At 36.7% G+C, this 14,524-nt stretch overlaps 1 protein-coding gene across 9 annotated transcripts in view; it reads left to right on the top strand.

Moving 5' to 3' along the window:
* Positions 1–14,524, top strand: part of Ppp1r12b (protein phosphatase 1 regulatory subunit 12B) — a 205,910-nt gene that overhangs the window by 103,180 nt on the left and 88,206 nt on the right. For all 9 annotated transcript variants that reach the window (XM_076832223.1, XM_076832219.1, XM_076832222.1 and 6 more), the window contains one exon: positions 12,205–12,295. In XM_076832223.1, the coding sequence (XP_076688338.1) occupies positions 12,205–12,295 (91 nt within the window). The remainder of the gene's footprint in view (positions 1–12,204; positions 12,296–14,524) is intronic.

The following is a 14,524-nucleotide window of genomic DNA, read 5'->3' as shown; positions in this document are numbered from 1 at the left end:
TTTTCCCTATCCTTCTCATCCTTTTCTTTCTACTCTTCCTGTATTTTATAGCCTTAGTAATTGCATCAGCTTACCCAGATATAAAACTTAGACATTTCCTGAATTCATTCTACCTTAACAGTCCTCTTCCTTTGTCCATTCGAAACCTTTTTCCCTGGGATGTGGTTCCCCCCCACCACCTTCTCTACTTAACACATTATTCATGCATAAGAACTCCCACAGATTAAACCCTATTGCTCACTATCCTGCTCCCCATCTCCAGGCTGAAATCAGATTTGTTCTTCAGTAGTACTATTATTCCAACTGGTTTAATCAGCTAAATAATATGTTGTTTCTCTTCATTCGCTACACTGTTAACTTTGTGGTGCTGCTTTTCTGTAGGGTTTTCTTCTCACCATAGAGCCTAATACATAGATGTGTCAACATTGAATAACATTTTCTTAAATGAAAATAAGCCCTGTGTTGTAATCATCTATGTCCATAAGATGGCAGCAGAGGAATGTCAATTGATCTTGGTGCATTGCTCCTGAAGTCCCTGTTTTGTGTTTGAATCAGTTTTCAGATGAGCTTTATCTCCCCCATTCCATTTTAAGTGTATTGATATAAGAAGTGCAAATATTTTCTGAAATGTGGAGGCCCTTTGTGAACTTCCACTCTGGTGCTTCTTCAAAATAGAGAAGCAGGCACAAGGTAAAAAAGAAAAAAACAAAAAACTCCCTGGGTTGCAAGAAGGATACCTCATTTACCCTTCAGCAAAGCATACAACTTATGCCTTCTCAGGCAAGCCATGTAACTCCCCTAGTCTGAGTTTCTTAATTGGCAATTTGGTGAAGTTAGGAGATCTATAGATAATATTGGATTCTAAAAATCACAGAATTCCAAACCATCACTGACTCTCACCATTTGTGTGCTCCATGTTGTGCTAAGAACAGTGGATTATGATAAGAAAGGCAATATGCCCCACGTTGTACCATCAAGATTCAGTACATCAGGGCTGGGGTTGTGACTCAGTGGTAAAGCACTTGCCTAGAATGGGTTTGATTCTCAGCATCACATATAGATAAATAAAAGTCCACCAACAACTGAAAAAAAATTTTAATCTAAAATAAAAATATTCAATAATCAAATTTGTATATAGAAAACCATGAGTACTTATTAGAGAATAATACATCCTTGAGTGCAAAATTATATTCAGGTAGGTATGTTAGGAGTTCAGAGAAGGTGGGTGGTATAGAATGGAGTGTCTAGGTAGCAGGGTGCAGTGGTACATGCCTGTAATACCAGAGACTTGGAGAACCAAGTGAGAAGTTGTCTTACAGGCCACCTGTCCAGTTTTGGGTAAGGATGCTGGGTTAAGAAGTTTATCGTTGGGAGAGTTCTAGAGTATTGGGTATGTATATTTCTATTTAAAGAAGTTTTAAAAAATTGGAATTAGCTGACAGCAATTGCATGAATCATTTCTGATTCTACTTTAAACAATTCATTTTCTTCCTTAGAGTCTCTTAGATAACCCTGGGCAATATACTGACCCAGTTCTTTAATTTATTTCCTCTTAGGAAATCTTAGTCTTCTAACCTGAAAGGGAAATAGGATATGATTCACAATCCCTGTGCACTTGTGCTGAAAATGGGTTACTGATCATTGACATGTAAATAAAATACAGTAATAGCTGAAAGATCCCTCAAGAACCAAGTTCCTTTATAATGAAGCTGATGGTGTTTAAAAGAAACTACTTGGCACACAAAATTCATAAATAATGGGAAGCAAAACTGTAAGCTTAGCTTTATCTATGACACAGATTTCCCTGTGTAAAGACCATTTGTCCTTGACAGGTGCTTTCTTTCCCATCTTGATTTGGAACTCACCTTTAGCCCTGCACTGCCCTCTGGTGTTGCCATATTTCACTTTTTCCTCTGCTGTTAGTCTTTGAAAGTCCTCTAATTTGCCAGGCACAGAGGTACTGGTGCATGCCTATAATCTCAGAGGCTCAGAAGCCAAGGCAAGAGAATTCCAAGTTCAAGGTCAGCCTCCGAAATTTAGTGAGACCCCTGTCTCAAAATAAAGAAAGGGCTGGGGATGTGGCTCAGTAATAAAACACCTCTTCGATCAATCCCTGGTACAAAAAAGTTGGGGGGACTCTAATTTCACTTTATCCACTTCCTGGCCTCCTTTTCGCTCTTCTATTAGAAGAGAAATTCTGCCACACCTGCATATCCAGTGAAATTGCTCTGCTAAATGGTCCTGTGAAGATCCTTGTATCAGATTTCGTGGTCACTTCATCTTTTACCTTGTACTTTCAGCAACATTTTATAATTTTGACTATTACTTTCTTAAATTTTTATTCTACCATGTCCTCTCTGATACCATTCTTTCCTGGATTACTGCTGTCTTTTCTGATTGCTTCTCCTTTGTGTCCCTTCTTAGCTGTTTTTCCTCTGTAACATCTTTAAACATCATTCCACAAGCGTCCTTTGTTTCTCTGTCTGTGACTCTCCCCAGCTGACCTTATCCACTCCATCTGCTTCAGTGGTCACTTCAGTCTCTTGTCTCAAGTCCAGACTTCTCTCCCATTCTTCATAAAATGGCATGTAAAGAGCTTAGGACAGTGCCTGACTTCTAGTGAGTATTCCATGACAAGCCATTTGAGACCATTATTTTTCTTCCCCTCTTATTTCTTTGTGTAAAGAATAGTTACAGGTTTGCATTTCTTTAAGGGTTTTTCAAGTCCTCTTTGGAAAGAGGGTATAAACAAAATAAACCAAATAAGTCTTCCCTCTGACCTTTAAAAGGCAAGAAAAAAAGTCTATTCTCATGTTTAAAAAAAAAGAAAAGAAAATCTTGTTTATGGTCCTGCATAAGTGTCACCCATCTGGGAAACTTGGAAATCAAACTAGAAACCTTTTCCTTCTCCACTACTCACCTTTAATCTTTCACCAAGTCCTGCCATTCTCAAGAATCCTTCAAGTCCCTGTCTCCTCTGTACCTGCACTGTCCAGTTGTTTCAGGCCTCCCAGCCTAGACCTTTGGCCTTCTTCCCCTCAGAGCAACCCCCCACCCACCCCACAACCAGTCCACCCTCACAGTGCCACAGCAGGGATTATTGTTCCTGCTAGGTCACTGTCTACTTCTTAAAATCTGAGAAGGTGGCCCCAGGAATTGTTGTTTTCCCCCTTGTTTTCTAGGAAGCTACTTGTTCTACTCAGATCACCCTCCTGTGATGTTTTATTCCTGAGTCTCCCAGCCAGTATCAGGTTTCCTCTCCAGAGCACTATTTGTGGCATTTTGCTGTCTTCAGTTTTAATTATCACTACTTAATATGTTCATCTTCCCCACAAGATCCAGTTTTCAGGCAAACCTTCAAACCTTCATTTTTTATAAGTCAAAAACGGCAAGATGGGAAGATGGCTGAATATGAAAAAAATGAATCGACACACTATTGACTAAACTTTAAAAATGGCAAATAAGCAACCATTTGGTTGGAGATTGGGGCCATCCTTAGGACAAAACTAATAGCCCAGATTCTGAATTTTTTCATAACTTAATCCAGTAATTGTTTTGGAATACCTAACCTAGGGCAGGCTCAGTGCTCAGTATTGGTAATGTAATGACAAAGAGTGGTCTCCACCTTCCTGGAACTTGATCACAGTGGCAAGCACTGGTTAGAATATAAGGAATTTCATTCACTAGATCTTAAAGCCCCCCCCCCCCCCGTTTTTGTTTTTTGTTTTTTATAATCTACAATCTATTGTAGTGGCCAATGTCTAACTTAGTGGGCTAAGGTAATTGTTGTATTACATATTATTTTTAAATTTGAATGAAAATTCTATGCATTTCTTCAATAGTACATTTTAAATTTTTTTCTGCAATTAAAAAAAAAAATCCCTTAGCTGGTGGGAAGTGATGGCTATAAAGTGGCATGAGGGAATTAGAGGGATGATGGAACTATCCTCTATCTTGATTATGGTGATACAATACATGGGACTGTGTGCATTTGCTAAAACTCTCAGACCAATATACTAAAAAGGGCAAATTTCCTGCATGTAAATTATACCATAGGAAACATGACTTTAAACAGTGTCACTGAGTTTTGACTTAAAAACTCAAAAAGTTAAGTTAAAAAGTTTTAACACATAATCATTGCATATGTTTATCAGGTGCAGTGTGACATTTCAATACATGTGTACAATGCGTAATGATCAGACCAGGGCAAATGGTGTATCTCTCACCTCGGACATTTATCATTTCTTTGTGTCAGAAATATTCAAAATTCCTCTATTAACTATTTTGAAGTGTTCAATTAATTGTTTTGAATCATGGTTATCCTACTACTCTGTGATTCCTCCCATGCAGCTGTACCACCCCTGTACACATCAGCCATCTCTTCCCACTCTCCTTCCTCCACCCACAGAGTCTTAATTAAAGGACTTTGATACATCTGCAAAGTATAGGTGATTGGAAAATGAAGTTAATAGAACTATAGGCCTCCTCTGAAGGTAAATCTGGTTTACCTTCTAAACCCTGCCCCCTTTAATCTGAGCTAAGATAAAGTACAGAAATCCTTGATATTGTTAGCAAATTTTGTGTACATGTGAGTACTTTTATCCTGGGAAAGAGTTACAGTTTTTATCTGATTGTTAAAGGTATTAGTGTTTAGTACAGGTTAAGAACCACAGGTATGGGAGCTTTTCCTACTCCCCCATCCCCGTACTCCTCCAACACTCTCCCCCGCTTTTTTTTTTCCCCCCTAATAGAGGCCATGCTAGTGATTATAGCAGCTAGAAAGTAATTTCTAGGAGCTGGTGAGAGTAGAGGAGTCTGTAAATCTATTAGTCTTAAGTTTTCCACATTGTGAAATATGAATATCTCTCTGTTATATGTATCTTTCGGCTTGCAAGAGTTCTTTTTATATTAATGATCACATTTCAGGGTTAAAGGTTTTTTAACCTTAACTCTTAAAAAGTTAATTTACAAAATTATCCACCATAACTATATTTTAAGTAGAAAATAAAAATTACATTTTCACCTACAGTAATATTACTGCTAAAATATTTATAAGTTGTTTGAGATATAGTGTTATTATACTTATTCTTTTTTTAATTATTAAACATTACAGATATCAAGTTAGTTTGATCAGGTCCCAATGTTTTGCCAAATTGCTTCAGTTCTTTTTTAAATAAACTATTGAGAATATATGGTATAAGCCCCTGTAGACCCTGATCTCATCTCTTAACACCCTCTCTACCAGGTAGTCACCATCTGAATATAAATATCCTGAGTTTGATATTTATCATTCTTAAACTTATTGTTGTTATTATTTTATTTATGCACACACAAATTTTTTTACATTTTTACACTTTGCATACATTATTTTGAAACTTACTGTTTTTACCCAGCATTCATTTTAAATGCTTATTTTAGTCTATCTTTTCTTTTTTTTCCTGTGTTAAGGTCTTTTTTCTAAAATTAATGATGTTACTGCATACTTCTTGTTCATATTTCTTTGTATAAATGTGCAAGAGTTTCCTAAAGGGTATATATTTTCAAATCAATTTCTGGTCTGAAGAAGTGAGTATATATTGCTACCTTCTTTGTATCACTAACACTGTATGAAAGTTGCTAGTTCTTTCTACTTGACATAGTTGTTTTTTAAAAAAATATTTTGCCAGTCTAAGGAAAATGTAGTTGTTTCTTCTTGTTTTAATTTGCATTTTCTTGATACTAGTGAAACAAACTTCCTTCCTTCCTTCCTTCCTTCCTTCCTTCCTTCCTTCCTTCCTTCCTTCCTTCCTTCATTCCTCCCTCCCTCCCTCCCTCCGTCCCTCCCTCCTTCCTTCCTTCCTTCCCTCCTTCCCTCCTTCCCTCCTTCCTTCCTTCCCTCCTTCCCTCCTTCCTTCCCTCCTTCCTTCCCTCCTTCCCTCCTTCCCTCCCTCCCAGGGATTGAACCCAGAGGTCCTTCATCATTGAGCCATATCCCCCAGCCATTTTTATATCTTATTTTGAGACAGGGTCTAATTTGCTTAGGGCCTTGCTAAACTGCTGAGGCTGGCCTTGAATTTTCAATCCTTCTGCCTCAGTCTTCCAACTCACTGGGATGAAAGGTGTGCACCACTGTGCGCAGCTAAAATACCATTTTTTTGTCCATTAGTAGACTTTTCTGGCTTCCTATTTTGTGAATTCCTTGATTATGTGTTTTATTGATCTTTGTTGTTGTTGGGGTTGTTGGTCTTTTAAATAAAAAATGGTTTAAGCTCTTTATATTTTCCAGGTACAGATATTTTCCAAGTTAGCACCTGTAGTACTTTTTAGTTTGTTTTTTTAATGTCTGTATAATACTTTATCATATGAATGATCCGTAATTTATTTAACCATTCTCCTATTGTTTGAGAGTTACATTATTTCTAAGTACACTTTGTTTGTTGGCTTTATTGCATTTTCTTGACTAAAAGAAAATTAACCATAGTGTTGAATTTGTCCTGATCTATTTTGTAGTCAGTGATAAATATTTGAGATAGTTGGCCATGTCCAGTTGGTATAGCCTGTGGGTATGCAATAAAGCAGCACTCAGTGGCCTTGTGCACGAATCTGTTATTGCTGGCATCAGCAACACCTGCTCTGACCAGTGAACTAATTGTAAAGTGACCTACATAAGGACTGGGGATGTGGCTCAAGAGGTAGCGCGCTTGCCTGGCATGCGTGCGGCCCGGGTTCGATCCTCAGCACCACATACAAACAAAGATGTTATGTCCGCCGATAACTAAAAAATAAATATTAAAAAATTTATTTTAAAAAAAAGTGACCTACATAAGTAAAAGATTGTTTTTGTGAAAGTGGCTTTGGCACTTGAGGCTGGCATGTTTCTAATGGAACCAATCAATATTCCAAAGGAAGAGAATCAAGATGATATAGTATTTATCTAAGATACATCACAGAAACACCAGACTCCCAAAAGGAGTTCTCTGAGCCATAGTTTGGTGCTCTAGAACTTATGGACTAGAGCAAGGATCAGCAAAATGATCTGAAAAGGACTAGATAATAAATATTTGAAGTTTTACAAGCCATCTGGCTTTAGTTCCACCAGGGTAGAATGGCAAGCAGTGAGTATACAGCTCATCCACTGATTTATGTATCATCTAGGACTGCTTTGGCACTAGAAAGTCTGCAAAACCTAATGATTTATTATCTGGGTCTTTACAGAAAAAAAAAATGTGCTGATCCCAATGCCTGCAAACTCAGTATTATTGGCATTTCAAGACAGATAATTCTGCCTAACCCTACCTTTGGGGAAAGAGAGGTCAAAATTGTCTCATTTTGAGAACTCTTGATTCACAGAATTCAGGAAATGCTGAGATTGACTGCAGGAAGTTTCCTCCTCCTCCTCCTGCTGGTCCTCTTCTTCACTTAAACCTCATCTCTGATGTCAGTATTGAAATAGGTCAAAAAGACACACGAGCATTTGAATGCAATTATCCCAGACCACAAAATCAGTTCACATTTTGATATGTGACATATATTAGATCTAGAAATCTGTAGCTAGCTTATCAAATTTAGTAGTTCTTATAGCCTCCCTCTATGTAGATTTAACCCATTTATAGCAGATCTGAAATCTGTCCCTGCATTTCTCTCATGTGTTTCCTTTTAATCTGTTCTCTTCACCACCCTTTAAATTTGCCAGCTGGCTAGGCCTGAGCCTCCTGTGAGGCAATGTTTATAGCTCACTTGGATGAATGCAGCAACTAGGATAGCCCAAGGGCAGATGAAATAGTATCCAGAACAAGAATGCTCTTTTGCTGTACCTCCTTTTACATGAGGAATAATTCTCCCTCCCCTGTCTATCAGATGAGAAGTAGTATTGATTGGTTTGGTACACTGTATAAAATATGCATCTAATGGAATGGTATTTTGGGAACTATTAGCAGCATTGGTTCTGCCAAGCCCCAAGATTTTGCCTTCTCCCCATTTCTCCTCCCCTTCCTTCTCCTCCTCCTTTCTAGTAGCAGCTTCTTAGCAAATTACAGGCTTTGCCTCTGGGTTGCTGGATAGCAGTGGCAGTGCAAGCCTTTTCTAGTTTCCAAGGGAGACCGGGTGCTGAGACTGCAATCTTTCCCAGCAGCCACTTACCTTCCTTGCTCTTCGTCTCCACTCATCTCTTGACCTTCATTCTGCCATGCAGGCCTACGCAAGGAGGTAACAGTCTGTTTTCTTTGAGCTCTCTGTGTCAAAAAGGGCAAGAGGGAAAGAGGGGCGGAGTGGGATAAGGCATGTGGAGACAGCAGAGTGCAAACGTTGCAGTTAGCAAAAAAGTAACTCTGAGTGTGCTGCATCAGTGAGCCTGTTCCTGTTTGTTGTATCTATAAATATCTTAAAGGTGGGAACCCCAAAACAACCTCATAAAACTTAAAGGTACCACATAAAAAATGTAAGGTTACAGTAATATTGCCTCTGGGAAACACAGAAGAAAAGTGAGAACTTCGACAAGAAAATGAAATCAGTTGCTTTTAAACTTAGCTGGTGAATAAACTGTGTTCTCGACAAATTTTGTTAAGTTTATGTTGTATGAGTTGGATCTGATTTTCAGGTTTAAGAAAGGGGCTGACAATAAATATCTTTTAATTGGATTTTTCAGGACTTCAAGATTTTTTTTTTTAAGTGTGGTATTCAGTAGTTGTGTGTGGCTATTTAAGTTTAACTGAAATGAAATGAAAAATCAGTTTCTTTGTTGCACTAGCCACATTTTAAGTGCTCAGAAACCACACATGACTAGTGGCTACCATATTGGGCTGTTCAGATATATAAATTTCCATTGTCACACAAAGTTCTGTTGAAAGTACAAAAGGAAATAGCATATGGAATATAGGAAATTTAGTATAGTAGGTCCTCTATCAATGGGTTCTGAATTGGTGGATTCAACCAATTGCAAATCAAAAAATAATCAGGGAAAAAAAACTGCATCTCTTCTGAAAATGCATAATTTTTTTCATGTCAAAATTCTCTAAACAATACAATATAACTACTATTATCATTGAATTTACGTTGTATTAGGTATTGCAGATAATCTACACATGATTTAAAGTATATGGAAGGATATTTGTAGATTATATGCAAGTGCTGCACCATTTTATAGATAGGACTTGAGCATTTGTGGATTTGGCATGAGGGAGAGTGTCCAACTGAACCAACCACCCCTCCCTACTCAGGGAAAATGTTTATTTGGCCAGACCAATTAGTAAGCATTTTAACTGGAAGTTTTCAGGGACATTTGCCCAGAATCAGCATAAATATGGATTCACTGTGGCTTAAAGCTGAATGGGACCTTAAAAACTATAGACCAACCCCTTTATTTTATTTTATTATTTTTTTAAAATAACCAAGAAGGGGGAACTTTTTTTTTTTTAAAGAGAGAGTGAGAGAGAGAGAGAATTTTTTTTAATATTTATTTTATTTTAGTTATCGGCGGACACAACATCTTTGTTTGTATGTGGTGCTGAGGATCGAACCCGGGCCGCACGCATGCCAGGCGAGCGCGCTACCGCTTGAGCCCCATCCCCAGCCCATGAGCCACATTCCCAGCCCCCAACCCCTTTATTTTATAAATGAAGAAACCAAAATCCCAAGAGATTAAGTCTTTTAAGGCAAACTAGTAATTGAAGTAGAATCCAGTTATCTGTTCTTTCTATTGTTCCATAGTATGAGCATCCCATTCCCAATTAGAGACAGTAAGTAAAACTTGAACTAAAACCTGACTGGTTTTAGTTCAGCTAAATCAATTGCATCCTTCAAAGGAGAAGTTAGTCACTCTCTTCTTTTTTTTTTTTTTTTTTTTTTTTTTTTTTTTTTTAAGAGAGAGTGAGGAGAGAGAGAGAGAGAATTTTAATATTTTATTTCTTAGTTTTTGGCAGGCACACATCTTTGTTTGTATGTGGTGCTGAGGATCGAACCCGGGCCGCACGCATGCCAGGCGGGCGCACTACCGCTTGAGCCACATCCCCAGCCCACTCTCTTCTTTGATACATATCATTTGTTTATGATGGACTTGTAGCATATAGATGGCAACCTCTGGAAATGTAAAAACCAGCTTTTCCAAAATACACCAGCCCCCCTGCAAAGACTGAAGCCTGACTTCCAGTCAGCTTAGTCTCAAAGTGGATTAAGGAAATTTGCCTCATCCCTGTAGTTCTCAGAGTGTAAATGAGCATCATCAGCAGAGAAATAATTAGGAATGCAAATTCTTAGATTCCTACCCTAAACCTTATCAAAGCAGAACTTCTGGGGTTGTGGAATCTCTCCAAGTGATTCTGTGGCAAGTCAAAGTTTGAGAACTACTTTTACCTAATTGCTCTGAAGGATGACATCTTCTAGTGCTGTGAGTTAAAACTACATTTTTTCATTAATTGTATCTGGAGTTAATTCAAAAGTTACTAGCTATACCAGGAAATAAAACTGATTTACCAAAAGATCAAAAGAAAAAATAGATAATAGGACCAGATCAGATAGTGGTATTATCAGACATGGACTTTAAAATAATTATGATTAATATATTCAAAAAAATATATATTAATGTATTCAAAAAGAGATGGAGGATTTCACCAGAGGATTGCAATCTATTAAAAAAATCAAGTGGAAATTCTAAACTGAAAAATAACTGAAATTAGGGAATTCAATTGGTTAGTTTGCATCAAACCTGCCAAAGAGAGGATTAGATGGGACAGTAGCAAATATCCAGAATGAAATTTACAGAAATAAAAAGATATACAGAAAAAGATAATAAATACATGAAATGTGGCCAGTCAGGTCTAACATAAGATTATAGTCTCAGAAGAAGAGAACTAACTTTTTTCATGGAACACCATTTTATAATGACTAATGATGACACTATGGTTATGGAGACATTTTCTTGAAAATGAACCAAGTGAGCCTGTTAAGCATTTGTTGCTAATCATAAAATTTAAACTTTCAAGTAAAAATTAGAATTTTAGAAAACTTGTATATGTCACTATAATGCTGACACCTTCCTATTATGTAGATTGTTCTAAGGTCAAAGGTGATATTAAGGAATGTCTTTTTTTAATTGTATAAATAAATGTGTCAGTATTAGGAAGATATGCATAACTAGGTACAATGATATTTTGCAAATGACTATAATGTTACAAAATCATGTATAGATAAGAAGATCCAAAGTGCAAGGTAGACCAATGCATCTTTTTTAAAATATTTTTTAAATTGTAGATAGACACAATACCTTTATTTTGTATATTTAGCTTTTTTTTACATGGTGCTGGCGATTGAACCCAGTGCCTCAGGAGTACTAGGGGAGTGCTCTACCACAGCTCCAGCCCAGACCAATGAATCTTAATGTAATAGAATATGAAGAGTCTCTTAATACATTTCAGATTCCACATTGGTATAGTATCAAACAATATCCACAGTTATCTGAAAAAAAATCACAATACTCCTCATTTTTGCAACTGTATATCTGTGAAAGGCTAGTTAGTCTTAATATATTTCAACTAAAATATATTGACTGCAAAAGCAGCTATGAGAGTCTGGCTGTCTTCTATGAAGTCAATAAAGGAAAATTATAAAAATGTAAAACAAAGGCTGAGGCAAATGGATCACAAGTTCAAGGCCAGCTTGGGCAACTTAGTGAGACTCTGTCTCAAAAGAAAATACAAAGGACCGTGGTTGTAACTCAGTGGTAGAATGCTTGTCTAGCGCATATGAGCTGAGTTTAGTCCCCAGCACCAAAAAAAAAAAAAAAAGAAAGAAAGAAACAACATATAAATATATAGCAGAGAAAAGCATTCAATAAAGTTTAGTCCACCTAGTGATAAAAAAAAAAAATTCTTAGCCTGCTTCCTATAGAAATAGAAAGGAATTACTCTGATTCAGTAAGTAGTAACTAAAGAAATCTTGCAACAAACATCACATTCATTGGCAAAATACTGAAAATATTCTCTCTGAAGCCTTATAGGAAAGGTTTAAGGAAAGAAGAAATAGAATCTTTTTTTACAGGTGGTACAATTTTGCCTGAACATTAACACATTCACAAATTATGTCTTCAATTCAGTGATTTTTACTGATGGCAAATAGCATTTCTGCCATTTGGACTTTGCCTTAATTCATCCTTAGTGCATAGAAATCCCTTCAGTGTGTAGAAGCACCTTGTCATTCCTCAAGTCATGCAGCAAAGATCCTACTTCTCTGTAGGTCCTATCTGACTCCTGTACGGGATGAGGAAGCAGAGTCTTTACGGAAAGCACGTTCCAGACAAGCTCGGCAAACACGAAGATCTACTCAAGTGAGTGTGATTTTTTTTTTTTTTTTAATATCCTTTCATCTATCTATTTTTCCATTGCAGGTACATTTTAAAACTACTAAAGTGAATGCTTTATCCCAGCCACTGTATTAAAAACTCTGTTAAATCTTACACTACAGAGAATCAATTGAATTTATAGTTCCATCTACCCACTCTCCATTGTACCTCTTACTCATACCTCTGTTCCTCCAGGCGCAGAGCAAGACTCATCATTCCACTAGTGCTTGGGGGTCTTAAGAACCCTGTGCCCTGTAGAAGGGAGGGTTGAGGGCTGTTGGACATAAACAAAGCATGGAGTAGATATATGTGTGTATGGAAATGTCACAGTGAAATCCATAAATATGTATTAATAATTATATTAAAAAAGAATCTCATTAGGAGTCCCTAGGGGAAAATAGTTAGCACTTCCTCAAAATGTTAAATATAGAGTTTATTCAACCCAGCAGTCTACTCTTAACGTACATATGTAAAAGAAATAAAAATGTCCATATAAAAACTTATATGTAAGTGTTTATAACAGCATTATTCATAATAGGCAAAAGGTAGAAACAAACCAAATGTCCATTAGCTAATGAATGAACAAACAAAATGTTCTATGTTCATACAATGGAATATTATTTGGTATTAAAAAGTAATGCAGTACTGTTGTTACATGCTACAACATGAATAAACTTTGAGAAAACACATTTGCTAATTAAGCTCAAGAGGCCAGACTCAAAAAGTGCCATATGTTGTATAATTCCATTTATATGATGTATCCAAAATGGGCAAATCCAGAGAGACAGAAAGTGGATGAATGCTAGGGGCTAGAGGGAAGAGGAATGGAAAATGATTGTTAATAGGTGTGGGGTTTCTTTTTGGAATGTTGAAAAATGTTCTGAAATTAGATAGTAGTGATAGTTGCACAACTCAATGAATAAACTAAAAACCATGGGATTATTTAAAGGGTGAATTTTAATATGTGAATTATATTTCAGTAAAGACGTTACAAAGAAGAGTGGGGAAATCCCTTAAGGGAGCCATTGAAACAGTTTAAGGATGAGTAATAGAGTCTACTTTATGTTTCACAAAAATCCCCATGCAGAGAATTAATGGAAGTGGTAGGCAGTGTTTGTTTGCCAAGCCTGGAAACTAGAAGATTTGCTAGGAAGCTATTAATAGTAATCCAAGCTAAAAATGACAAGGCCATGAACTCAGGTTTTGATGGCAGTGAGAATGGAGGAAGAAGCTATGAATCAGAGTTAGTTAAGGAGGAAAGAAAGATTAGCCCATGAAGCAGAATGAAAGGGAGCATCCAGAGAAGTAAAAAGGGAACTAGAAAATAGTGGTGGCATGGAAATGAATGAAAAATCAGTTTGCACAAAAAAAGAGATGTTGAACATTTTTAAATGCTGCAGAAGTCAAGTAGTAAAGTTGATGACTGAAAATGGACATTATTCATAGCAGCAAAAAAAATCCTTCTGTCTTCTCTGACCCTCAGAAAGTGAGTCAGGTTTTCCTTTTTTATTTTTGCTTGATGATTATTTCTCTGTTTGCCTATTAGAATGTATCCTCCTTGAGAACCAAGGTGGACTATATTTTGTTTTGTTTTGTTTTACTGCGATAATTATACATAACATAAAATTTACCACTTTTTCCATTTTTAAGTGTACAGTTCGTTGATATGAAGTGGATTCATGTTGTTTTATAGCTATTACCATTATCCATTTCTAGAACTTTGCTGGACTTTCCAAACTGATACTCTATATCCATTAAACAGTATTTCCCTTCCCCCCTGGCAGACAGCATTCTTCTTCTGTCCAATTTAGGAACCTTATATAAGTGGAATCATGCAACTATTTGTCTTTTTGTGTCTGGCTTATTTCATTTAGCACAGTGTCATCAAGGTTTATCTATATTGTAGCATATGTCAAAACTGTCTTCCTTCTTAAGGTTAAATAATATTCCATTGCATGTATATGCCATATTTTATGTATCCATGCATCTGTTGATGGATACTTGGCTGTTGTGAATAATACTGCTGAGAATGGCTGTACAAAATTTTACTTTGAGACTCTACTGTCAGTTCTTTTATGTGTATATCCTTAGAAATGGAACTTAACAAATCACATGCTCATTCTACTTTTAATTTTAATTTGTGTGTGGGGGGGTACACGCTAGGGATTAAACCCCAGGGTACTCGACTACTGAGCTACATTGCCAGCCCTTACT

This window comes from Callospermophilus lateralis, chromosome 13, assembly GCF_048772815.1.
Source record: "Callospermophilus lateralis isolate mCalLat2 chromosome 13, mCalLat2.hap1, whole genome shotgun sequence".
In the NCBI taxonomy this organism is placed as follows: domain Eukaryota; kingdom Metazoa; phylum Chordata; class Mammalia; order Rodentia; family Sciuridae; genus Callospermophilus; species Callospermophilus lateralis.
Note: the sequence above shows the minus strand (reverse complement) of the source record. Positions and strands in the feature narration are given on the sequence as shown.